Source organism: Haemorhous mexicanus, chromosome 5 (genome assembly GCF_027477595.1).
Source record: "Haemorhous mexicanus isolate bHaeMex1 chromosome 5, bHaeMex1.pri, whole genome shotgun sequence".
In the NCBI taxonomy this organism is placed as follows: Eukaryota; Metazoa; Chordata; class Aves; order Passeriformes; family Fringillidae; genus Haemorhous; species Haemorhous mexicanus.
This window is the reverse complement of record NC_082345.1, coordinates 8329362-8357243: the sequence shown is the minus strand read 5'-3', so window position 1 is coordinate 8357243 and position 27882 is coordinate 8329362. Positions and strand designations below refer to the sequence as shown.

Below are 27882 nucleotides of genomic sequence, written 5' to 3'. Positions count from 1 at the left end.
AGTACTTTTCACAGAGACTTAGGCACTTTTTTTTTATGTGTAGGTTCTTTTTTGCATAGAAACACTTAGCTGTGTGATTTGTGGAATGTTTCTGTGAGTAATGTTACACCAACACATGGAAATGGTGGCTGCTGGGCTAGAACCAGGGCCCACTTGGAGGCATTTGTTGTCACGTGCACTTGGTTCTGAGTTGGTGGGTAGTGGTTTTATATCAATGACAGCTTAAAAATCACATCACAGCACAAAGCCTTAAATAGACAATTGCTTAAGGGAGCATTTAATTGATGGTTTGTCACCCAAAAGGGCGCAGGCTGCGAGGTTTTGGTGTGGTAAAGGTCTAAATGTAATCTGGGAAATGAAGTCAGGAAATGAATGTTTTCTGACTGCAACTCAATATTTTAGTTGAGGGTGAGATGCTATTTAATTTAAGTTAAAAACTGTCAAACTGCTTGCATAGATAACTAGATGATGTCGCAGAGGAAGGTTTGTGTGTGTAACTCTTGGTATAATGAATGCTCAGCTCCTGTGATTAGCAGCAGAGTGGGCCATGATATAAAGTATCAGGCATCCAGACAGCATAATCCTTCTGAAAATGCCAGCAGCTGGTTTACACAAGGAAGTCAGTGTGCAGAAAATAATAACTGTATATGGTAGCATTGCATCATTTGAGCTTCAGAACTTACTTCTTTAGATAAGGAATGTTTAGGTACTGATTAAGTTGAAGACTGTATGCCCTGAAATGGCAATAGTTACAAACATGTAACTTTACAAAAGCATCACATATTTAGTGGTGTAATATTAAAAGACAAGAGTTTTAGTAATGGCGCAGTTTGCCTTATCACTATAGTTGAATGGAGTGAGTGATTTGTGTATCACTGAGCAGATACTCTGTGTATTACAACATTTTTCAAGGGGTGGATAACTGAGAATTTTGTTTCTGATTCTTCTTGGTGTGGTGTATTGTGGTTTTGGTGGTTTTTTTGATGACAAATCCTGAGCAAATCACTATTTCTGACTTTATTTTCTTTTTCAAGACATTTGATGTTATTTAGCTGGTTTGTGAGCACAACATGGTTCTCTGTTTTTCTTTCTCCTGTCTTCCACTCCTGCAGATTCCTGCTGGAAGAGGTACTGAGATTCTCTCTGCCTGAATGGGATAGGCCTGGGCCAAAGCTGTGCCAGCCTTTTGTGATTGTTTCAAAATGTGTGGAGCAGCAGTTGTGGTGTTACATACTCATTCTAACAGCACTGCTTGTCAAACAGTTTAGATGAATTAGAAAGGCAAAAGTAAAAATGTGTTTCAAAACCTAGAATTAGTGTAAACACTTAGGGGAATGCTTTGGGAGATTCTGAGATGAACTCTAGGAATGTTTGTGATAAAAGCATTCTTTGCCATTGCTGCATCCTTATGACTGTAAAAAAGCATGGTACTAATGTGCTCTTGAGTTGTATATAAAGAAACAGAGGTGCCTGTCTTAATTTTATGATTTATCTTTTCTTAATGAAGAGATAAATCATATAAACTGCATTAAATGGTGAAGTAAGAGCCAAAGCTTTCATTAAATGATTTTCAGTTAGTTGAAGTTGGTGTAGAATTATCTGACTATTTATTTTAGTTGGAATGCTGATTCATCAAAACTGACATTTTTGGTGGAACATTTGTTTTGACAGCTTTCAATAAGGCTGACATCCTGGGTCACATGGTTGGAGCCTTGAGTTTCCTGTTCTCTTCCAGTCATTCCGCAGTGGGTAGCTGGTAAGGTAGATGAGGATTTTCAGCTGTGGCAGCATTGTGATCTTACTCTTCTTAGGTGTTTCTGTCCACACAGATACTTCAGTTTTAAATGTCACATGCTGTTCCACTGCAGTGACAGCTAAGCAATGCTTAGATGACAGTGAAATGCCTACTTCTGTTTGACAGTCAGAAAGCAGTTTTTGAGGGGAGGTATTATTTTGTCATGCTTAGGTACTCAGCTGTCTAAGTTGATCTGGCCACCTCAACTCCCTTTACAGCCACCTCAATTGCCTTTACAGTCACTGGAGCAGGGTAGCTTTTTCCTTGGGCTGAGTCAGAGCAGTACTACAACAACCTCTGTAAAAAGCTACTTCTTTCCACCTTTGTTTGAGGAGCCTAAATGGTGAGCTCACCCTTTGAAACTGGGTTTTAAAATTGGACCTTGTGATTAATGCCACTTACCCTCAAAGGACTCTGATTATTTATAATTAATAACTATTTGTTTCAGTGCCAGATTTGCTGAGTGCAGTTGCTTCTATGGACTGTAAAAATGATGGAGGAAAAAATGTATGTTCTTGTTCTGAAAAATTACTATAGTTTAACATTTAACAACTGAATTGAAAAACTGAAATGCCCCTACAATAAAGCAAACACCATAAATGTGAGTTTATTAGACAATTTCTTAATGTGATGTAAAAGACTGAACAAGAGGGCCATCTTGCTTTCTCCATGACCTCTCCAAGGTGATCATAGTGAAGCCACTCATGATCACCTTGGAGAGGTCATGGAGATCAGGAGAAGTACCTGAGGACTGAAAGAAAGCAAATGTCACTCCAGTCTTCAAAATGGGCAAGAAGGGCCCTGGGAACTATTGACCAGTCAGCCTCACCTCAGTTCCTGGAAAGGAGATGGAATGCCTTGTTCTGGAGGGTACCTCTGTCCACATGGAAGATAAGGTGATCAGGAGCAGTCAGCATGGGTTCACTAGAAGTAAGTCATGTTTAACCAACCTGATTGCAGTGAAACAGCTGCTTGGATGGTAGCTGTGCAGCAGTGTATATTGTCTGCCTTGACTTTGGCAAGACTTTTGCCACTGCCTCTCATGACATCCTCACTGCCAAACTCCAGCAATGTGGGCTGGGTGGGTGGACAGTGAGGTGGACTGAAAACTGGCTGAGTGGCAGATCCCAGAGGGCTGTGAAGAGTGGCCTAGAGTCTAGCTGGAGGCCTGTCACTAGTGGTGTCCTCCAGGGCTCTGTTCTGGGCTCAGTGTTGTTTAGCTTGTTCATCAGGGATTGTCTGAGGGGTCGATGCCTCCTCAGCAGTTCACTGATGGCACAAAGCTGGGAAGAGCAGCTGACAGCTCTGAGGGCTGTGCAGCCCTTCAGAGGGACTCAGCTTGGAGAGATGGGCAGAGAGAAACCCTCTGACATTCAACAAGAGCAAATGCAGGTCCTGCACCTGGGCAGAACAACCCCAAGCACTTGTACAGGCATGGGGCTGATCTGCTGGAGAGCAGCTCTGTGGGGAAGGACCTGGTGGACAACGAGCTGTCCCTGGGCCAGCAGGGCCCTGGGGGACAAGAGGGCCACTGGAACCCTGGGGTGCAGCAGGAAGAGCAGTGCCAGCAGGTCAGGGAGTGATCCTGCCCCTCTGCTCAGCCCTGGCAGGCACATCTGGGGAGCTGTGTCCAGCTCTGGGATCATCAGGACAGGAAGGACATGGAGCTCCTGGAGTGGGGCCAGCAGAGGCTGCAGAGATGATTTAGGGCCTGGAGCATCTCCCTGACAAGGAAAGGCTGAGGGAACTGGGGCTGTCCAGCCTGGAGAGGAGCCCCAGCTGAGAGGGGCCCTCAGCCCTGGGTGTCCCTGTGTGCAGGGAGGAGCAGAGCAGGGCCCAGGCTCTGCTCTGGGGGCCCAGCAGTGGCACCAGAGCCACAGGCAGGAACTGATGCCAGGAGGTTCCACCTGGACATGGGGCAGAACTTCCTGGGCAGTGCCTGAACACTGAACAGATTGTCCAGAGAGGGTGTGGAATCTCCCCATCTCCTTTTTAATAGGAGTCCTTATGGTTGTTATGCACTGATGTCTGAATTTGCTTTAGAAAATCTTCTTTTAGGCATTGCAGCCCACTGTAGAGGAGCACTGAAGAGCTCTGAGAAGATTTTTATACTGAAAATCTTAAGGGGATAATAAAGTCATCAGTATGTACAACCCTGTAATTTGATGTATTACTTGGAATTTCAGCTTCTTAGCTTCCTTGAGTACAGAGCATGGTATTGAATACTATCCTAGAAAAGGGCTTGTTTACAGAATGAATTCTTGCTGCACTGGAAAAGCCCTTTCTCAAGCAAGTAATGTCAGCTCACTCAGTTGATGCAGAAATGAGTAAATTAAACTTGAGGGGGAAAAAGTACCTTGATACCCCCTACCCCTTTTCTTCATTATACTGAGTTGTGACTTAGGGATTGGCATTGTTACTGGTGTGGGAAGGGAGTTGATTAGAAGAAACTTTTAGGAGGTATCTACTGCTGTCAATTTTCTTTCCTTATGTTGTGACTAAGCTGCAGTGCCTGTTTTCTTGCATTTTTAATTAGTAAAGTTAAGCTAAATATGCATTTGTTTCCCCTACCAAGGAACAGAGTTACTTTGTGGTTTAGCCATCCCTTTTATACAATTGGTGTGATTCTATCGAGCTCTTAGTGGCTGGTGTTAAGGGAAGTTCCCTGTTAGACCATCCAGGACCACTCTGGCAGTTGCTCTTGCACCACCTGAGCTGGGACTAAACCTCCTTCCAGCTGCAGCCCCACAGTCACCCAGGCAGACCAAACCTCCTTCAGCTGCAGCCCCACACTCACCCAGACAGACCAAACCTCCTTCAGCTGCAGCCCCACACTCACCCAGGCAGACCAAACCTCCTTCAGCTGCAGCCCCACACTCACCCAGGCAGACCAAACCTCCTTCCAGCTGCAGCCCCACACTCACCCAGGCAGACCAAACCTCCTTCAGCTGCAGCCCCACAGTCACGCAGACAGACCAGGTTTCCCATAGCACAGTGTCATGTGTGTCAGTCCTTAAAATAATTTTCTCTTGGTGCAGTAACAGCTGGAGTTGGATGCCTCTGAGGCCCTGAACAAAGGGGAGACCCTGGCCTTTTATACCCTCTCAGTCTAAGAGCAGGAAAATCTGGGGGCTGTCACTGCTGTCTCTGAGTGTCTGGTCACCTAGCTGTGTCATAGGTCCCTGTGCCATTTGTTATCTAAAGGGTTGGTCCTCTGTCTCCTCACTGCTAATCCAGAAAACCAATCTATCCTGGCAGTTCAGAGCAGTCCACGGAACAGAAGAAGAGCAAGGTTTTTAAGAGTTAAGTTTCTTTTGAATCAATTAACCATCTATATTTCTTACACATTTGGGGGAAGTTATTACTGTGGCTACCACTTGTGTATATTATTAGAAATACTCTGTTTGAATTGCTTCACATAATTAATTTTCTGAACATAATTTTGTCCTCAGTGGTAATTCTAAACTCTGGGTTGTTTGTTGATTTGTTTGGGTTTTAGGGGTTTTTTGTTCAGTTGCAGAACTGGAGATCCATTTTGCTACAATTCAGTTCAGAGAAGAGTAGTTAAAGAGTTATTGTCAATAAAGCAGATTAAAGCCTTTGGTAAAATTGGATAACAACCGTGAAGGGATTACTGTTCATGACTTATAACAAAGGAAAGTATTATCTGAAGCAGACCATGGAATGGACAGACTAAAAGGGGACCTGATATGAAAGGAGTAAATTAAATGTAGAGCAAATGGCGATTTTTTTGGAAGTGTATGCTGTCAGTTTTTAGAAATTGTTGCACTTGAGATTTGATTTGATCACTGGTGGACATAAACTCAGCTCCTGAGGAGAAGAACATCCATACATATGCACACATTATGTGGGATTTTGTTTGTGTTTTTCTAAAGCACTGGCTAAGCATGTTACACAATTCCATGAAAGATATAAGCTTGAAGGAAAAACCAGAACAGAGATGTATTAATCATACTTCACTTTCAGACAGAAATAATATACTGCAAAAACTATAAGTTACGCAGTAAGTTATAGCTTGGTTACAAATCTGAAGGCTGTGACTGTAAGAGTTTTGGAATACAAATGCTTTGTCCTCTTCAATAAAACAGTACTAATGCTGTCCTGATTCCAAGAGAGTGAATCATGGTTGCTTGGTGGACTTGGATTGATGGCAAATAGATGCTGTGTTCAGTCAGCTTGAGAAACAATTTATAATGGAGAGGAACACCAAGCGCTAAAACATCTGCTTTTGGGTGTAACAGGGGTATAGTGGGAGAGCAATACTAAATAAAGTGTGGGTTGAGGGGTGAGAAGTTTGACAATTTGTATCCTTCCACTCAGTCATCCCACTAATGCAATTCTGTGGTGGAAAAAGGACTGCAGCCCACCTTTGTGTGTGAGTGGTCAGGAAGGAGTTCTGTGGTGGTGGATACCAGCACCTCTCCTGTTGCTTTCCTGTTGCAGTTGTACTTTAGAGAATGGTTGATCTTGCCTGGCATAAAGATTACAGGGCAGAATGTGACACAAGTTTACATACTGGGAAATGCTATTTCTCTGAATTAAATTGCTAATCAATAAGTTTGCATTTCTTCTGCTTAGCTCTCACTTGCTGTTGAAGAGCAGTTGTTCTGGGGGGTTGTATCAAGATGTTTTTAATACAAGATTGTCAGTAGCGATGCCTCAGGTTTTAGCTTTTATGTTTTTCAGGTTCTGTACTGCTTTAGTGTGTAGTTCTGAGCTTCATATTAAGGTATAGTAAGCTCTCTTCACAGAATAGGGAGACAAAACAATTCCTTCTCTTGCTGGGGACCAAGGACAACCGATCCAAATGTTGGGCCCAAGAGCATAAACAGTGGCAGGATGAAGAGAGAAAAATAAGCAGGATGGGACTTCATAACCTAAAGCTATAATTGGACAATTAAGTCCAATATGATAATGGAGCAGAACTGATAAAAGTGAGAGATCTCATGATCGGTCATGCATTTTGTGACCATTTTGGGTTCTTCTTTGGTGTAGCCCTGGCTGGGCTCTTGTACTGCCCAAGGTCTACCCATTGAGGCCTTTTAATAAATACCTACTTTATTCTTTAATTCCATCTAGCCTCTGTTCTAGATCAGTCTTCACAAGGCATCAGTAGTACCAGCTTTTCACAGAATATTCTGAGTTGGACAGACAGACAGACAAGGATCCAACCCCGACAATCCCTGCCCAGACACCCCAACAATCCCACCCTGTGCACCCCTGAGAGCGGTGTCCAAACGCTCCCGGGAGCTCTGGCAGCCTTGGGGCTATGACCATTCCCTGGGGAGCCTGGGCAGTGCCCGACACCCTCTGGGGGAAGAACCTTTCCCTGCCATCCAGTCTGACCCTCCCCTGCCCCAGCTCCAGCCGTTCCCTCGGCTCCTGTCCCTGGTCCCAGAGAGCAGAGCTCAGGGCCTGCCCCTCCTCTTCCCCTCAGCAGAAGCTGTGAGTGCCATGTCTGCCCTCAGCCTCCTGCAGCTGAACAGACCAAGTGCCCTCAGCTGCTCCTCACACGCTTCCCCTCAAGGCCCTTCCCCATCCTCGTGCCCTCCTTTGGACACTCTCTAATGGCTTTATGTCTTTCTTACATTGTGGCACCCAAAACTTCACACAGTATTCGAGCTGAGGCTGCCCCAGAGCAGAGCAGGACAATTCCTCTGTGGCCCAGCTGGGCCTGATGTCCCCAGGACAGGGCTGTCCCTGCTGGCTCCAGGACACTGCAGCCTCATGTCCACCTGGCCATTGCCCAGGACCCCCTCCAGGTCCCTTTCCCTGGCACTGCTTTCCAGCCTCTCATTCCCAGTGTGTCCGTGCATCCAGGGCTGCCCCACCCCAGCTGAAGGATCCATCACTATCTCTTGTTGAACTTGAGAGGGCTGGTGATTGCCCTGCTCTTAAATCTGTCCAGGTCTCTCTGCAGGGCCTTTCTGAATGTGTTAGATTCCCACTAAATGAAGCAGTGAGTTTCACCATAGAGCAAAGTGAAAGCTAAAAAAAAAAAAAAAAAAGCAATTTGCAACAAGGACTATCTGCATACAAGCAGAAATGTCTTTTCTTGGATTCTATTGGTTTAAATCCTGCATATTGTGGGGAGGTGGCTGTTCCCCTTCCCCATGGATGGTGACCCATAGTGGTGGTATCTCCAGTGGGCTGTTCCAAAGTGTAAATTACAGTGAATATATATTATTCTTACAAAATAAATTACCAGTCATTGTACTCTGTGCCCACAAAATAACTAAAACCACAAATGTAACAGACATTATTTTTTCTTTTGAGCAGGCTGTAACTTGGTGGGTGTCATTTTTTTTCTTTTTCCTTTAAAAGTCTAAAGCATACAGGACCTGTAAGGAGCACAGTACAAGAGGCACTGTTAGAACTCCCCTCTTGCAGCCTATTCAAACAGGGTTAGTGCCTGGACTCCTTCTGTGCTCCTCAATTTCTGCAAGCAGATGTCTCCCATTGGTTCAGGGCAGTAAGAGATTTTCCCCACCTGTGCATATTGGATTTTGCTGTGCTTTAGTTTAATTTTCCCAACTCTTTATTTTCGCTGTGCCATTTGTTTTGCATTTTTTAACAGATGAACTGTAATGAGTGAAAACACAGCAACAGACGTTACATGAGATTAAGTCACGTGTTTAAAGTTGGCATTTTCTATTCCTACATGAAAAACTTGGGGGCATTTTACAGCTGAATAAGAGGGTCTACTCTAGCTTTCTAATATAACACAGTTTATACTAGAAAGGTTTTCATACCTAACAGTGAATCTTTAAAGTACTGAACTGTAAATTCACAGTATATTTAGATATAGAAAAGATGTTTATTTAGTTTTGGCCTGTTCATTTTTGTCACATTCCAATTTACTTTATATCTAGTTAGTGTTTTGTTTAATGTGACAGCTTTGCAAGTTAAATTCAAAGAACAATTACATTGTTTTGTTAAAATAGTTGCATGAGTTTTTCTATAAAATGACTGAAGTTATTATCTTCTGCAGGAAAAGCTTTGAACTAGATAAATTTTGTTAAGTTTGCATGGTTTGAAAACAAGATAAGTGATTTGACCTAGGTGGGCTTCTTTGGTACCATCACTGTTTTGGGGTTTTCTGTGCATCTCTACATTTTTTTCCTCCTGTTGAATTGTCATCAACACATCTTTCTCACCTCTTTGGAGAGATCTGGAATGGGGTAAGAGCAGAGGAAGGTAGCTAGCAGTAGGGAGAGAAGCTTTTGGGCCCTTCTGTATCAGCTCTTCACATTGATGCAGGAGAGAGTTGGAAAAGTGGCAGCCTTGAGTGACAAAAGCAACTACAAACAGAAGGATCACTTTATAGGTAAAGTATTTCTTGGGCAAGAAAGAAACATTATTTAAATGTTTAAATATGAAAAATATTGTTGGAATCTTACTTTATGCTTCTGACAGCATCAAAGTTGTACACAAAGAAAACTGGGGGTTATGCTGATGTTGAAAATCTCTGATTTTACGTAAGATAGACAATTTGTAGAGGCCACTTATGTATGGAGTAGTTCCCCACATTGTTGCTAAATAAAAGTAGACTTCCCCCCCTAAGATTTTTAGTATATCATGATATCATTTCTGTACTATCCATTTCTCACTTGCCCTCAAGAAGCAGCTGCATTTCAAAACTTGCTCTTTTATCTAAATAAATTGCTCAAAATGTGGTACTTTCCCCCTCTCCCCCCCCCGAGATGCTGTAAGAAAAACAGGGAAGGACATTTCTCTGAAAGCAGCCTGTATTTTGTAAAAACCTTTTAACAGCATTTAGTATAATTTTCTTAAATTCTGTGAGCTGATGGCAAATTATCAGCACTTTTTTTTCCTACTGAGCAATTCAGGCTTGAGGTGAAAGGTTTAAACTAGGATGAGTTTTATACTTGAGTGACTAGAAACATACTTGGGGTTTTTCCCTTAGTGTAATATTTGGTGGGCATTTTTTGTGTGTCTTGTTAGGAGACGTTTTGTGAATGAGACCTGTATTAGGGCAAAGATTTGGAAATTTTTCCCACTTTTGATGTATCTCTGTGCTGGAAGCAATTTGTATGCAAGTGGCTCTTGCTTGAAGAGCTGTGAGTGACCTGCAAAAGAAACCTGTAGGGAGAAAAGCTAATGACCTGGGTTTAAAGCTGTGTTAATTCATTTTTAACTTCAGAATTCCTGGTGTGTAATAGTTGCTGTAGAATGCATAGCCACTTTTCCCATAAAAATTGAATCCAAGTACTTAATATTTAGCTGTTTACAGTAGGAATGGAAAAGTAGAAGCATTCTTACTTCCTTTTTAGCAAAACCTAACCTAGAAAAAGCTTGAGTGAAGTCTCAAACATCTCAGTTACTTTATAATAACATTATTTTATTATTATTTTATAATAATGTTTTCAGTGTAGAAATGAAGTGATGTTTGTTCCATCTGAGTACAAAGCCTTTGGCCAGTATTCAGACCACATTTCATGGACCTTTCTAAATGCTCTGGGCAAACATAGTTTCTTCTCAATAAAAGTCAAGTCTGTATCTCCAGAATTAGGTCTCTAACCAAATATTGTATAATGTAACCTGTCTCATTATGCATTAATTACAATGCATCCCTTTATTTCTGTTTTTCTTACCTGCTATAGAGAAATCTCTCCTTTTCCCACCCCCTTTTTTGGTGGTTTGTTTTATAATGAATATCGTGTTGCTTTTGGTTAAAAACAAGGCCATATTTCATGTATTTTTGTGGTGTGAAATGATTAATTGGTGTGTGCCACTTTCTTACAAGAGAATAAGTGATTTAGTGATTCTGGTGAAAGATCAAAGTGGCATCAGGTTGGTTTCCATATCAACAAACTGATAAATCACAAGGACAGGAACTGCACTGAAAATGTACTGAACCCTTAGATGACGTGAGTTAATTGAATTTTTAAAGAAGCCTAAGGAATGATGGCTACATGTAAGTAAGCCTGATTTACATAGCAGACAATAGGATGAAAACTATGAAAAAAGAATTAGCAGGATGCTGAAATGTGATATGGAGGGTAGAATTCAGCATGGCTTGGCAGAACATTAAAGTTCTGTAGGGCTTCTTGGAGGAGTCAGGAATCAAGAAAATGAAAATCATCCAATTGGTAGGTGTGTACTGATAGAGGAGCTGTATAACAAGGAGATATTTTACTGATTAAAGTCTTGGAATGATAAAAAGAAATCTCACAGAGGAAAAGTTGCAAAAAGATCTCATGATACTGAACATATTGTTCCCCAATTTCAGTTGGTGGTAGACAGGTTGTATCTCTGATAGCTTTTTTGACCTAGTCTTCTCTTGTTCCTGGCTGTGCCATCCTGCCCATCCATGTTTTAGCACAGGTACCCTCTGATGTTAAGATGAACTGCAGCTGGATTGATGGGACTCAGAGTAAACATCCATTAAATCAGTGAGTGAAGTTGAATGAGTGGTCATGGTTAAAAACTGTTCTCATTGTAAGATGACTCTGCATTGAGGATTTCTGGGATGGTTATAAAAGTATGTTCTGTTTGCTGGGTCTAGGTGATGTGTCTGTGGAGTACCTGGAATGGAGGAGTTCATAACTCCAACCTTGCACCGCAGTGGGGTATGCCTAGATTGTTGTTTCTGAGAAACAGCTCAGAATGCCAAGTGGCAGATTTTTATCTCTTGCCCTCATTCACTGAGCAACACAACTAGCATAAATGACTGTGCTCTCTTGCCATGGAGAAGTTCAGGGGCTTCAATTCTAGAAGTTCTAGGGCTTCAGTTTAAGATACAAGTATAGGGAAAAATCTTTCTGCCCTTCCTGCATCCAGGATGTATAGGGAGATATGGAGAACAGTTCTCCCAGTTTTTTGTTTTTTAAGTATAAGAAACAAGTTTGGTTATGACTGAGCTGAAAAAGCAAGAAGTGAAAAATTATTGTAGTAGCTGACTTGTCAAGTTTCAACCCAAAGCTCTTTGAAATTACAGAATTTTAAATCCTCATTTACCAACTAAATATGTGCAATGCAAGTGTTTATATTTTTAGTGCAAGTCCCTGTAAAGAAACAGATTTTTTTCATTGTACAAAGAAGTTAAATTTTATCTGAGAAATATGAAGAACTGGGATCCCACCATTTTCTCACTGCTTTCTCCCACTTGTGGTTTTAATGTAGCTAAATATTCTTTTGTACTAGCTTTCACAATTTTGTTCAGGTCACAGGTGCATAAAGATCGGCGCCTTTTGGCAGGTTCTTTAAGAACTACTTGGAAGGTGTCTTACTGTGTATGTGGGTTCCTCTTGGGCAATGCTGGAGTCTCTGTGAGACTCCTCAGCCCTGCAGAGTTATCCAGCACATGTTCCTGGCTCAGCTTCTCTCCTGGCCTCCTGAGAGACTGTCACAGTTGTTGGTTTATGGTATTTTTGTTTGTGTGCTTGGTTTTTTGAAAATCTGCCAGCTGGTTTTCTTTCCGCTATTTTCCTGTTATATTTGAAGAACCAAGGTACATTGGAAGGCTAGGAATTTTCTTCTCTTATTTTGTCCATCTCCTCTTCCATTAATTATGTTTTGTTTTTCTGTTGGCTTACCTGCTGTGTGAACTTGGCAGGATCTGGTGTATAATATCTGGAGTGGCTCCTGTGCAAGGGGCTGGCTGGAGTCTTCCAAAGCACATTTGGATCTTGCTTCTGTCTTGAGGTCAGCAAGGGTCTAGGGATGGTGTTAATCGGTAGCAGAGAGAAGAAATTGTATTCCTCTCTATTTTTTTTTTTGGCATAAACTGGGAAAATTGTTGTTTTAAATACTGTTTTTCAAATGCTGCTAAGTTTTGACAAGCTTTATTTCCTGCTTGCTCTGGGAGAAACCAAGAAATGGCTTTTGTTTCCTAACTGTGGAAGGCATGTCATGAGACCTTTTGTGTCAGGAGATAGCAAAGGTTAATTTACAAGTTCAAGGAGCAGGAGACCTTTCCACCTGCTCAAACAATTGAAATTCTGCCTTTGTGAGCATTCAGAAAAAAAATAGCTGCTTCTTGTTTTTTAATGAATATCTTTCTCTTTTTCCTGGGGATCTGTGGCCAAAAGGACAACCATATGCATGAGACTCTGCAGTGCATCAGTGTATGTTTGGTTTGACAGCCTAGTCAAACCTTACTTCCTACAGAGCCTTAGAAATGACTGGGTGAAAATGAAAAACAATCTCTCATCTGTTTTGTTAGATTGCCCAGCATTTTCTTTAAATTGAAATACCTGAAAACAGAGGCAATGGTAACTAACTTGAAGACTGATGTTTTTCCTTTTTGATTATGAAATGAGAATATCATGTAAGTTTATGCTTGTATGTTGATTTCTTATTAAAGACTCTCAGTGGCTTTTATAAAGCATTATTTCCAGGGCTTATGAATGCCATCTACAAAACCTCCTTCTAGATTTATACCTCATTCTTGATACTGATCTAGAGACAAAGCATCACCTTTTGATCTCTTCATCACAGCTTTTCTTCATTCCAAAAGTGGAATGTTTGCATTTATCCCTCATTTTAGAAATGGATTCCAAGAAAAGGGAAGTTCTGGTGATGATTTTATTTCTCCTGCTAGATAAGTTCTGAGTATGGAGTAAAACCAGATCCAAAGTGGAAATCCTCACATTGCCATTCTGGTTACAGATGGCTTTGGCTTGATTAGGATCCTGCCTGATGTCCTAGGATAAATGCAGACATTTGCATTAAAGTGCTATCACTAGAGCAGCATCTTCATCTTGAGGGAACCAGTATAGAGTGTACTGGGCAAAATATTTATATGCCTTACAAAATATAAGTCCCAGTAGAGCTTTTCCTGCTGTGTATAGGAGACTTACACATGGAATTTTACACATGGGTTTCTCCCACTTGTCAGTCGAGTCTTTTAGCATCCCTGACAAGTGAGCTGCAGAGGCTGCAGTAATTTATGCACAATGACCCCTGTTCCTGCACAGGTTCCTGCTGTGTGAGCAGTGATGCCATATTGAGATGTCCCTGTCACAGGTCATTGTGTTCCAGGCATTGCACAGAGACCCCTGTCTAGCTTTGATGCTGATGATCTGGGCTGTGGAATTCAGTAGCTGAGATCCAAGCACCTGTGGGGTTGTGCTCATCCTCCACCCTCCCCGAGGTGCAAGGGATGGGGTGGAGGGTCAGGGTGGGGACAGTGGCAGAGGCACAGCTGGGCCCACTGGTGCTTGCTCATCAAGTATTTTCAGCACATCTGGCTTGTTTAGTCATTTACTAGACACACTGATGCCTTGCAGAAGAGTGAAATAAAAAAGCCTTGGTTTTCAGTGTAAGAAATCTTGATTTGATTTTGTCCAGTGTACATAGCAATGCTTAAGGCAGGTGGTTCAGAGCCAGCCATGTCTGCCTGAAGTGGGAAACTGCAGCTCTGTTGGGAACCCTTTGGCTTCTGAACCCAAAACAAGGGTAAAAAGTAAAATATTGTGTTAGGGTGTTAACAGTTCCCTGCTTAATTCACATCCATTCCTCACATAGCTGCTCTTAGTATGTGCAAGAATAGTGTAGAGGCAACTAAAAGGCTGCAGATAGGGTAATTGGCACAGAAAATTATGTTGACTGCACTGAATATTAACATAAGATATTATTGTAAAGCAGCTCTGAAAATTACATTCAACTAATCTATTCAATCAACTAATATACTTATTTACAGAGACAAGCTATTGTAAAAGACCACAGTTCTCAGCTAGCTAAAAACATATTTTCTCTCATGTTTGTCTTGATTGTATCCCCAAAGGATGTTTCTTTCTCTCTTTTATGAAGAATTATTTCCATATTTAATTTATATGTACATTTTTTACTTTTCCTGGAGGACTGAAAATATTTTCTGACTTTTGCAGTGTGTTGAGAAACTTGTTATTAAAACCTTCCTGTGATACTTCTAGTCCCCTTATTTGAAAATCCACTTTTGTGTCTTTCATTGCTGCTGTGTGCTTCTGGATTGCAGTTTTCCTCCCTTTGTGAACTTGCCTCAGAAAGAGTCTCCATTCAGCTACCTGGAGGGTTGCTTGATTCAAGTGTGGTTTTGTAAACTCCTGAACATTTCTTCTCGAGTCAAGAGCTATTTTCAATAACCAAACATATTTATTGTGCATAGTTTTCCTGAACTACTCCAGTGCCTGGTGTTTAACTGTGTATTTATTGGTTACAGGAGTGCCAGTCCTGTTGGTGCTGGAGCTGGAGCAGGCTGTGTTTCACAGGGTCCACTGCAGAGCTGATGAGCTCCACGGAGGCTGCTGCAAACTCTGAAGTTTGGCAGCTCCCTGTAGAGCTCAGAAGTTCTTAGGGCCCTGAACGAAGCATAATTGCAGAGTTGGGGCCTTCACTATAAAGGACCTCACCAAATAATTAGCTGCCCTAGTTAAGCAGCTGAGTAACATTCAGGAAAGTGAACACTTGTGGATCAGAAAGTTGCAAAGCTGATGGATGCTGGCAATAAATTTCTCTCCTTCTCTGCTTACTGTTGGAAATCACTGCTGAATTACAGCATGTAATCTTGGCATTGGTAGTCTGTGAGCTTCCTTCTCTGGATGGGGGATATTCTGCCATCAGAGTGCCTAGACTTTATGGGCTTTTTGAAAAAAAGCTCTGTTATGTATTAGATTTGTTCATCAAGCAGAATGAATTGTGACATGCTGTTTCATCCTTTTGTTTGGATGGGTTTTTGTTTTCCTATGGCAAAAGCTTCTATTTGAGGCAAATCAAAACTGTGAAGTTACAACTATACAGTGCAAAGTGGCCTTTTAGAAGGAAGTTTTATTGCCTGGATTCACCTTATGCACCAGAATGCAAAAACCAAAAAATGCTAAATTTAAAGAGGCATAGAAAACAGTTTGTAGGGAAAAACTATCAAAACTCTTTCTCTATTTGTTGTAATTTTTAGTGATGGGATAGACTTTAAGATAAACCACATTTCAGCCACAGTCAAACAAAATACCAACTAATATTTTTTTATTTAAGTCTAAGAACTTTCCTCTCTTCTATAAATGTATATCAAATACTTGATGTTCCTTAAGTCTTTGGAGAGGGGCATGACTCTGTAATACTGAAAGTTACAAGCACATATAAAAAGAAATACACTTTGTTGTTTTTTTTTCTTTTGCTTTTAGATTTTGTAACAGTTCACAACCATTTACAGACTCTGCTGGTAAAATTAAAATCTAGATTCCTGGATTTTGTTTGTATTGCAAGGTATAATTAGATGATTTAGCACAGACATTTAATATTTTGCTCTATTCTATGGGCTTGGGTGCTGCTTTTTGCCTTTTTTTTTTTTTTTTTAATTTAAATTGAAATAACTAAATGTGTGTGAAGAGCATGGGGGAAGAGGGACAATGGCCCTTACCTTGTCTGCATGGCTGTCATTAGCTGGAGCATGGCTGGTTCCAGAGATTTTTAATGGAGACATTAAAACCCACAGACTTTCACGAAAGGTGGAGGAAAACAAACGTGATAGTGAAAAAACCCAAACTGTTTAAGTGCACAAAGGTCACTGGAGCTGATTGGAAATATTACTGAATCTTAAAGCCTTAAAGTTCTGTGTGTGTGTGTGTCTTCCCCTTGACAAATGAAATAGGGCTGGTTTTGTGATGTCTGGGAACCTTTACTTTCTTACCAAACTACCTTTACCTGTTTTTGCTTCAGTAATTGCAGCATGCATGAGAGGTGAGAGAGAGACAGGGAAGAATATGAGGCTGTACAGCAATTAATGGGCTGTTTCAGCCAAAAAAATCAGTCCAGCAGGCTGGTCAGAGCCTTGGAACCTATTAACCTTGATTTGGAAGACTAAGACTTGACAGCTGGGGCAAAGCAGGGCTGTCTTAAAAAAGTTAAAAGTAAATTTCTCTTTTTCCCTTTTCTTTTTCACATGCTGACTGGTGAAATGCTGCCTGACTTTTTTGAACATTTCTTTTTTCAAGTGTGATTTCTTATTGCATGGCTTGACCAGGTGCCTTGCTACTGTGCTACCTATCTGAAAATTATTTGGGGTTTCTCCTTCTTCCTGATGAAAAACCAGTTTATCTGAGGCACTTGTTTATGCCTGCAGAAATCTCCCATGTTCTCTTCAGATATTTTTGTGTTCTGCATTAAGATAAACGTGTTGCTCCATAAAGAATGACTCACTTGGGTCAAATAGGACAATATTTGTGTTTATCAGGTGCATTTCTGTCCAAAGATTTTGCTGCACATTAAAACAAGCACACTGTAGACATGAACTAAGGGGGAAGATATGACATGGAATTTCTTGACTCTTAATAAGAATAAGAATAAATCTTTGCCAAGAATAACTGCAACTGCAAGTGTTTTTTAAATGTGTTGCACATTTGTTTTTCTTTAGAGGATGAGTGGCTAGGCCTCTTCACATGTGGCTACCATATACTGACCTGTTGTGGTTGTGTGATGATCTGAGTTTGATTAAAGGCTTCAGGTCTTTCCTAATCTGGATTGTTTTGACTGAGCCAGGCTTTGGAGCACAGATACAAGCAGGTAGTGCTGGCAGATGTCATGAAGTTATGAGAAGCAATTTAGGACAGTAGTCTGTTCCAACTGCAACAACGAAACAGAGCAAGCACCATGGATGCACTTTGGCTGATCTGTTTATATTCTGTGTTACTTCAGTTTAGTTATGCATTCTGTCAACAACCGGCAATAGTAAATCCATTTTCTACCACCTGCAGAAAAAGGACAAATATTCTTACCCCTGCTAGTCTCCAGCCAAAATAAAGTGATTTCCCTTGCTTTGCCTCAATCTTAAATGCAACTGAGTAGCTTCCCTCTCCCCACTACTTGTTAAGTAGTGTTTAAAAATTGATGCATGTTACGTATTTTAAAACTTGCTTGCTCAGTCTTAAAAGATTTTACAGAGTGTTTTTTCTCAGTTACTGGATGCAAGCTGTGCTTCTAAACATGTTGACTTAGCTGCTTGTCTCAGAATTTCTCTGGAAATAAAAGGACATGAATTGATCTTCCATTAAACTGCTTCACTGCATCACATGCAACTATGTCTGCTATAAGTCTGCACACCTTCTTCTGTGCCCCCTAAATTCTGACGCACATGAGAGAAGCTGTTGTACTTTTATGACAATTTGTAATATCTGCCTTTGCTGTTAAATGATGAATTTTGAAATGGTTGTCAAGATCTGTTGGCTATCTCCAATTTTCTCAGTTAACTCAAGGAAAGAAAGGAACATATGGAAGTACAACCTGATATGGTACTGTGGGTTTGTCTTAAGTTGTTTTTCTTCAGCTTTTTGTAAAGTAACCTTTCTTTGTTTCACAGGGTATGTGCCCCTTACCCAGTAGAGCAGAGCTCCACAGACATTGTCTCTGCAGAACAGAGAGTGCCTTTGTCTGTACTGAAAGTTGTAGATTATACCTTTTTTTGTGTTTTGTCTTTTCAAATAACTGCAGGTTCATGTACTGGACAGACTGGGGAGAAGCACCAAAGATAGAACGAGCTGGGATGGATGGCTCAAGCCGCTCCATCATCGTTAACACGGACATCTATTGGCCGAACGGACTGACGCTGGATTATGAGGAACAGAAGCTCTATTGGGCAGATGCTAAACTGAATTTCATCCACAAATCAAATCTGGATGGAAGTCATAGGTAAGAAGTTTTTGGTTTATGGGTGTAATGTGGGGATTTTCTTAGAAGATTCTGCCTAAGCAATATTGTAATCTCTGTTGCAGCAAATTGTCATGTTAGCACTCACAAAATTTTAAGCAAACCAGTGCTGTCAGAAACTTTTATCCTTTCTTTTCACCTTTCCAGCACTGTGAAGTGGAATGTGTCCTCCTCTTCAGGGTATCCTGTAACTCTCCCAAAGACTTTTCTCAGAACCAGTTCCATTAAAAAATCCTCATATCCTGCTCTTAATAGTGTAAGACTACATAGCAAAATTGTCTCTTTTCAGTAGGTCTTCTGTGCAGTGTTGCTGTGGTATTCAGAAATGCAGAAGATAGTATGAGAAAATGGATCATCATCTATTAATATTTCAGTTTCATTAATCCTAGAGGCTGGGAAATTAGTGGAAAACAGTCCTTAAAGGAGAGCTATGTTGAAATTACTGTTTTCCTTGAATAGATTTATAGCAATGAAGTGATTCTTATTTATCTAATCATGCCTACTTCTTAATTAAGGGTATAACTGGTACTTTGTGTATATGTGTTTATCTCTAATTCAGATGATGACTCTCTTCATTAGATGAGTTTGACAAGTACTGCTTGCACACACAAATAAATCACAGCTTGTGCCCAAGGTGTTGTATGGAGAGATGATTTTTGTGGGGTTGTTTTGCTTATTTTTTGATGTTTCAGCTAGTTTAGATGGGTGTGAAATATCCTTTCTTATGCTCTTTGTTCTGGCCTCTTAGGGACTTGCCCACCTTTCACCACAAATGTTAATTTGACATAAAGTAATTAATTCTATTGGTAAGATCATTCTTTTGTGTGGATTGGCAAGTAGGACCACAGGCAACATGCATGAAACATGCCCACTGTCTTCTTGTGATACTTATTTTGATCTCCACAATGTCTTTGTAATGCTGCTTTGAAAGGTTACATCACTTTTCTCCTAATTTCTGCCTTTTAAGTGATCACAAGTTCATGCAGTATGGTTCATGGAAAGTACCTGGAGTTGGATGCAGTTTTAAATTTGTGTCTTTGGATATAAGTATTATGACTAGCTTGGTTAATTCAAAACATGGATTGTGGATATCTATTTTGAAGTAGTCCTTCATTTGCTGTTTGTTTCACAAGAAAGAAAACTTAGAACCAAAAAGAGAAAAATATTTCCTAGAGATTCTCTCAAAAAAGAAGATTGTCACATAAGTTTTCAAGTAATGGAGAGCAAAGGATACAAATTATCATATACAGTAGAAATTTGAGTATTTTTAATTTTATCTGGTGTCTCCAGCCTTTCTTATTCCAGAGCTACATCAGTGTTTCCTGCTGGCAGCTCTGCTTTTTCAATCTTGTTTTGCTACTGACTTCTTTGCAGTTTCTCTCTTGCTGGTGATCTGTTGCACAGTGGTGTAAATATACTTAGGTTTGGTATTCTGTTTTTATTTTCATGGTGTTTATTCCCTGGTCTGCCATGGGTGAACCTGGGGAATGAGGTTGAGGAGGTGCTGAATTTTCTTGGTGCAAGGGGCTGACCAGCCTTGTCTGTGCATACACAGCTGCGTCCAACAGCTGCCTCATGGCACAGAATTGAAATCACCTGAGTCCCAGCAGTCATCTCATTCCACGGTAAATTCTCTGGAATTACTTAAGCCTCTCATAAAGACCTGTATAGACAAGTAATTTAGGTTTTTAAATCTACTAATTCTTTCTTATGCAGCCATAAAAACCAAATCAGTCCAATGCTTTAGGTTAAGTTTCTTTTTCAAATTCATACATTTCAGTATCAGGAATATGTCGTGGCAGTATGCTAATATATTACTATTTGAGGGGCAGAAAGGAAAGTCATTCCTAGAAAGGAAAGCATATTTGACTTCCCTTAAGCACTCAGAGGCACAAACCAATTCTAACAGCACCTGTTTTTCCCTAGGCATGTGAGAAAGTTCTGAAGATTCAAAAAGCAGTCAACATCTGTATCTAGGCATTTGGTTTCATTTTTTATTCTTTGCAGTTACATCATAAGGAGGGAAAAAAAGAACTGCAGAAGTTAGGGTGTTCTACAGTGGAATTTTATGGTTTTGGTTTTTTTTTTTTTTTTTTTTTTGCTGTGACCTCTTAGCCTCTGCCTGTATTAAGAAAAAAGATCTTCTGGGGCTGTCCAGAGTGTTGGGGTTTTTTTGTGTAGATACTGTCTTTTGGCTATCCAACAAATTCAGCTTTTTCAATATGATATTTTACAAATGTAATTCATATTTTCTCTCTTAATTATTTTGTTCATCTTTTTCAGTAACTGACTCACTAATACTAGAAAAGAAAACACAGTTTCTAATTCTTCAGCCAAATCAAAAGCCTTTTAGATTTGCCTTTTCAGTGGAAAAAATCACCCCACTGAACCAACCCAAATCCACAAAGCCTTTAGTCTTTTTTCCTAGCCATCTCTACCTCCTCAAAAAAAAAAAGGAACCAACAAATAACCCCACCTACAGTTATCCACCACCACCTCTTAAGAGGGCTATCAGTTAGGGTTTTTTCCTGAAGAGTTAAGGGTGGAGGAGAACAAGATCATTATCAAGTGCCTAATCTAACTTAAACCAGACTCAGATTTATTTAGAAACTGCCAGTTCTGGTGGTTTTTTTTTTTTTCTTGATATTTAGACCATTTTTCTAAATTGCTGCTTTATATTTATACATAGTTGGTTTGGAATTTTTTTGTTTCTAAATTTCTCTCGATCAGAACAGGTTCTTTTATCCTTGCAAAGTGTTACTAGTTTTTCTGATGCCTTATGTAATGTCAGCATGTCTTGGAATATATATGCTTCTGGAATTGACCCTATTGAAATGAAAAAGGCAAATGGGTTACTGAAAGACATTTATCTTCAAAAAAATTGTGTCTTCTAGATCTGGATAGTTTTGGTAACATAGAAAAGGAAGTAGATGAGTAAAGATTTGGTCTGTCAAGTTTTTTACTGTTGCATGACAGGAGGTGGGAAAGAGTCTTTAGCAGGTAAGCAATTGTAAAAGCTTCATGTAAAGTAGCATGGCATAAGTTTTAATTGCTTTGGGAGAAAAATTTGGTAGGAAGTAACATCCTTCTATAAAAAAGAATTCAAACAGTTCAGAGAAAACTGACTTTGTGGTTTGGAAAATGAAAAAATGCAGTGTAAATAGGAAAATATTTTAATTGGCATCACAGACAGTATTAAAATATTGAAGTTCAGACCTCAGAGATCTAAAATTTGTGAGGAGTTCTCTCTAGAAATTGATGATGTATTTCTAAATCTGTAAGAAATCTAAAACTTTTTTGTTCTTTTATTCTTATATTCTGAATATTAGCTCTCTACACCTGACACTGCACAAGAATTAAAACTTTTAAGATTTATGTCTCAGAGAAGTACTTTGATCTGAATCATGGAATATCCTGAGTTGGGAGGGATCCCCAAGGATCACCGAGTCCAACCCCAACAATCCCTGCCCAGACACCCCAACAATCCCACCCTGTGCACCCCTGAGAGCGGTGTCCAAATGCTCCCGGGAGCTCTGGCAGCCCTGGGGCCGTGACCATTCCCTGGGGAGCCTGGGCAGTGCCGGACACCCTCTGGGGGAAGAACCTTTCCCTGCCATCCAGTCTGACCCTCCCCTGCCCCAGCTCCAGCCGTTCCCTCGGCTCCTGTCCCTGGTCCCAGAGAGCAGAGCTCAGGGCCTGCCCCTCTTCTTCCCCTCAGCAGAAGCTGTGAGTGCCATGTCTGCCCTCAGCCTCCTCCAGCTGAACAGACCAAGTGCCCTCATCTGCTCCTCACACGCTTCCCCTCAAGGTCCTTTGCCATCCTTGTGCCCTCCTTTGGACACTCTCTAGTAGTTTAATGTCTCTCTGATATTGTGGCACCCAAAACTTCACACAATATTCGAGCTGAGGCTGCCCCAGAGCAGAGCAGGACAATCCCTCTGTGGCCCAGCTGGGTCTGATGCCCCCAGGACAGGGCTGTCCCTGCTGGCTCCAGGACACTGCAGCCTCATGTCCACCTGGCCATTGCCCAGGACCCCCTCCAGGTCCCTTTCCCTGGCACTGCTTTCCAGCCTCTCATTCCCAGTGTGTCTGTGCACCCAGGGCTGCCCCACCCCAGGTACGTGACAGACATGAATCCTTTACTTGCTGTTTGCAGGGGTCTGGAAAGTGGAAGAGTACAATAGGCTGGTGGGAGGATTATGTAGAGAGAGAAACAAATGATAAGCCTTGTTTATTGGGGTTTGGTGGAGTTTTTGTCACCTCTTCCAGTAGGACTGGAGTCACAGTGAGCCACTAAAGCAGTGTGCATGACAACTCTGGCAGTAGTACTCAGTTAAATATGTGGTAGACTCATAAATTCGTGAGAAAACCTCTCTAGCAAATTTTACAGGGATGATTATGGTTCATTACCTGCTAGCCCTGGGATTTACTAGCCCTAGCTGCTCCAGTGTTGGGCTCATTAGAATAAAGACGAAGAGCAAAGAACTTGATGACTAATGCCCTTGATTTGCCAGTGAGAGAAAGGAATGAACAGTTTTTCATGTCAGGATGCAATCATTACAGAACTAAATTGATGCATAGAAGAGGTGGTTTTGTTTTTTTGCAGCTCTTGCCCTGCTCTTATCAGAGGGAGCAGTTGCTTTTCGTGGGACTAATTAAACAAAACTGAAATGCAGACAGCTCTCCTGTGAGTAGAGTCCCCAAGATAGGTTGGCCTGCTAAAGCAGTTCTTGAATTAATTTCCCCTTCCTTTACCCTGCAGCAGCAGTTCTAATTAATAAGTTAACACGTTACTGGCTGAAGGGAAATGCACTTACAAGGTCCCCCAGGAAGTGTTTGTGCTAATGAGATGGTTTTTGAGGCCACTGTAAGAAAACATACTTTCAGCAACTGTCAGAAAGCTGGGAAGCTCTTGCAGGAGGTGAATGTCTTAAGTTTGCACTTGAGCATTGATTTTTTTTTTCTAGTTCCTCTTTTCAAGCATCAGCTCATGTCTGTCTGCCAGATGATTAGTTGCAGATGTGTTGAAACACTGAAATTGCTGTACCCCTGCATTTAAAAGAGGATTTCTTCCTTATTTGCCTATAATGTGTACAGTACATAACATTATGTACAAGGTATAAAATCTGATGTTCTGTTTATATCTTTCTGTATATTTCTGTGTGATAAAATTGCTTAACACCTGCAAGCAATGAAGAAGAACCAGTCAATGGTGAGAAGCCTGGTTCAATACCTCACCAACACAGGCCAGTGCAGAAGCCAAATAATGCCCTAATTAAAACTGCTAGAGAATGCTGCATAAACAGAATTAATTAGATTATTTGGACATAGAGCTAGGTTGAATTTCTTGGTTCTTCCCCAAGGTACTTCTGAAAACAAAAATGCTGGAAATTGGAGCTTCAAAACATCTGTTTGCCTGAAAAATGACCCACAGAATGGCTTCATTTTTCAACTGTAATTTGATTTCTGATTGACTTTTTCAGACTTTCATTGCAGGTGGGATTTGATATGTCATGGCTATGGCTAGACCTGTTTGTTATATATTCTTTCTGGAAACATGTGGCAATTGTGGCTTAAAGAAGTGGCAAAAGGTAAAAACAGATATAATGCTCTCTGAAAAGAGAGCATTATATCCCACAAATCATGTTTCTTGCTTACTTTCTCAGCTAATTAAAAGGTTTGTCTTCTGATAGGAATATTTGGACAAGCATTCATGGTAAAAATACATAAAAATGCATTACTTTTTTGAGTTTGTGTTGCAAATGTTTTGTTAGGTTGGCAGGAGAGGAGATCCTGTGAGCTGAGGGAACCAGAGCTCCCTGCCCTCCCTGTGGCATCCCTCATGTGGTATTTTATGGGTGCATCTTAGTCTTTGATCCTGCTTCATCTGATTCATGCTCTGAGTGCTTTGGCCACTTGCTAACATTTCTACTTGTCACAAGCTGAAGATGTGCAATTCCTGCAATTTTGTTAATACTCAAAGCATTAAGCATTCTGTAGATGGTAAATAAGGTTTTGTTTAAAATATTTTAATTTGCTTCATGCAAACCTCCTATATGCTTTCTTTAATATGATGAGCACTAAAAGCAGATTCCCTCCCCCCCTTTCTGATAGCCTGGGAGATGGTAATAGGTATGGGATAGCCCATAGGGACACTGGAGAAATGAAGTGAAACATAAATGTCAGAAATGCTTGCACCTTGTCCTGGAGACTGAACACAGGCAGCCTCAGGGGTCACGTGAAAGGAGTTTTCCTGTTGTGAAGCTGGAGTGTGAATGGTTTAGAGACATACAGGCCAGAACATCTCAAGCACCCCAGGTTTTCTGCAGGTGTTCTGATCAGGTCTTGAGAATAGAAGACTGTAATGCAGCAAGAATAAAAGGCAGTTGGTTCATGGATGGTGTTTACTTGTTAACTTTTATGGAGAAATGCTGTTATGCTTGGATATAAAACATCTGGTAATATTCTAGGGGGGAAAATAGTAATTCTTATTATATTTTAAATTCAAATTATCTTGATTATTGTTAGCTTTCTTTTGGTGAACTGAATTATTAAATTTTGTAGCTATAATATAGCTTTGAACACTAGTATTACTTGAAAAAGAAATAAAGGCAGACTGAGGAAATCCTGGTTAAAATAAAAGATATGAATTTAATGTTTTTTGGTCATTTTGCTGTTAATTTTCATTTCAAGTGAACTTTGTCATCTGAAATTCGTATTATCCTCAAGCAAAAGCTTTTTTGTCATTGTTTATATAAAAGTGGATAGACTGTCTATAAAGTTGCATGTATCTATTCTATTTCAGAGTTTGGTAGCTCCTTTTGTAATTCCTGCTTTAACTTGTTTATTGTTTGTTTCCTTAATCTTCACAAAGTGTTTCACAGGACTCTCTAACAGAATAAGAATAGAACAAAGGTGAATATATTTAAATCAAATCTCTATTTTCTCCAGACAGTAGAAAACTCTACCATAGCAAATATTTATTGTCATGGCATTTCTGATTACTGTGATGATAAATAGTTGTGTTTGGGAAATCATGATATTCAACACAGACTGAATTTAATTTCTGTGGAAACTGCTTCTTTTCTCTCTGTTTCTCTCCTCACTTTCCTTCTCTGCTGTCCCTTTACACATTTCCCTCCCAGCCAACTCAGCAGACATGCTGGCCTTTTAAATGTCAATCACCATCCAGATTTTTAAAGCAAATTTATGTGATTATATGCCTGGTGCAGGGAAGATTATTAAAGTTAGTGTGTGCTTAGTTCCATCTAATATAGAGCCAATTTGCATCTTGCTGAGGCCCTGGAGATGTCTCCTGAATGAATAACATTACTCCTTATCCCCAGCTCTCACTTTCCCATTGTCTCTGGCGTCTCTTAAACGAGACTAATGATACAAGTGCAGCAGTCTGAAGGAACCAAGGAACTTGATGAAGGAGAATAGGGTGGGGAGCCTTTTGCTGTCCTGTCACTTGTTGCAGTGAAGCCTGGCCTGATAGTGAGGCTGCCAGCAAGGAGCTGTCAGTTCCCATCAGCCCAACTGCACCTGCAGCGCTGTACCTGGAACCCATTAGGGCTGGGAATGTGGAGACCTCTCTGCTCCCCAGCCCTGTATGGGTGCTTGTGAACCACCCTGGAGGTGAGAGGCACCTTCTCCTGTTGGGAAGGATGAAAATTTGACAAGAAAGTCTCACAAATATGTATGCTTAGCAGAAAGATTTTTGAATGTAGAATCTGAAGAAGGAATAGAGATGGAAGCAAGTTTTGATGTAGAAGAAAAGAATTGCTGAGCCAGTCTTACTGGATAACCTAGGAAGCAAAGGGTAGGTTATTTAGAAGGGGGTTTTTATGACTTAGAGCAAAGGATAAACCCACCTCAAACAAGAAGATGTTTTTGCCAAGCAGAAAGATAGCACAGACGAACAAGTCAGCAGATGTTGCAAGTAGAAAAAAGGTCTCAATTTTCCACTGCAAGAAAACTGAAAAACAACTTCTAGCTTAAACTGTAATGTACTAACTTTTAGTGATTGGAGAATAGTAACATGAATGTGGTAATTATAGTAGTTATGATAGGCTATAGATAAAATTTAAGGTACAGATTGGTTCTACTGTATTAAGATGCTCAGCAAAGAAAAGTATATAATGCATTGTAACCTAAACTAAGGGTCTCCAGGCCTGCTGCAGCTGGAGCTGACAGCTGTAGGCACAGGCTCTGTCACCCACGACCCTGGACTGCTGGAATGCCTTGGATGTAATAAACTGCATTTTGAAGAGCTGCCTCGAGTCCCACATCCCTCATTTCGGCTCTTACATGCTCCCATCAGCACTGTGCAGCAGCTGAGTGCTACAGGTGACACTGGTCACCTTCATCCCCCTCAGTGTGCTTAATAAATAATTGGTCCAGGAAGAAGTCAGGACCCCTCGTCTTGCCCACCAAAAGCAGAAAGAGCTCTGCAGTTCCTAGTGCAGGTTGTGCTGAAGCACAGCTGCTCACAGCAGCCATCAGAAGGTCATTTCTTGCTCCTCTTCTTCTTTTTCCTGTTTTCTAATAGCTGGGCTCTCCAGCCCCTTCCTCCTGCTCCTCATTAGGGTGTGGAGACTCATTGAGCTCAGCTCAACTCAAGCCACTGTTTCCATGCTGGCACACGTCAGGTGGCTGCTGTTCAGCAGGGCTGCAAGTGTGGCCTGAGGAGGATTTCCAAGGGGGGAAAAGCCCTGCTGGTTTTGCTGGTTGGAAGTGAGCTATCACCTTGTACTGGCTTGCTGGAAACAAAGATTACAGAGTACATGGTACTGGTAATAATGATCTTAATGAGATGCAAGAAATACACACTTGTGTTTGGACCCAAAGCCATCTTCATGCATTGCAACCTTATATCTGCTGAGAAAAATAATACAAGTTGAAGAGTAATTGCTTCAAGACTGTGACTGACAGCACAGTCAAATGAAGGGCTTCTGAATCTCTCCAGATAAGGGCTGGTTTAAATAAGGGTCACAGTTCACCTGATGCATTGTCATATGAATAGAGGGTTGTCTGAAAGTTAGGTATGTCTAACAGCAGCTATTGTACTCAAAGATTTATTCCCACTACTGGTGGGTACCAATCACATGTAAAAGTCCTCTCTGTGTGGGGTTTGTTGCTTTTTTTTTTTAGGTTGGTCAGATTTGTTTTTAAGTAAGTTAGTCAGAATGCTTCAGAAAAATGTGGCTTCTTTTTTATGGGAATGCTGTCTTTGGTGCAGGTTTGGTTATAGTGAGAGTTTTGGTCTTTGATGGCTTCTGTTTCATATGACAAAATGTTGTAGGTGTCATTTGTCAAATGTCATACCATATGTCATGCATAAAGCCTTAGTCTCCTAGCCTGCTCTAAACTAAAATTCAAATCTTAAGATATTTAGGGTTTGGGGGTAGGACTGGTTAAAATGT

The 27882-nt window shown here is 40.8% G+C and overlaps 1 protein-coding gene across 2 annotated transcripts in view; it reads left to right on the top strand.

The window, feature by feature from the left end:
* Positions 1 to 27882, top strand: part of LRP6 (LDL receptor related protein 6) — a 121271-nt gene that overhangs the window by 29670 nt on the left and 63719 nt on the right. For both annotated transcript variants that reach the window (XM_059845799.1, XM_059845798.1), the window contains exon 3: positions 18242 to 18439. In XM_059845799.1, coding sequence (XP_059701782.1) covers positions 18242 to 18439 — 198 coding nt within the window. The remainder of the gene's footprint in view (positions 1 to 18241; positions 18440 to 27882) is intronic.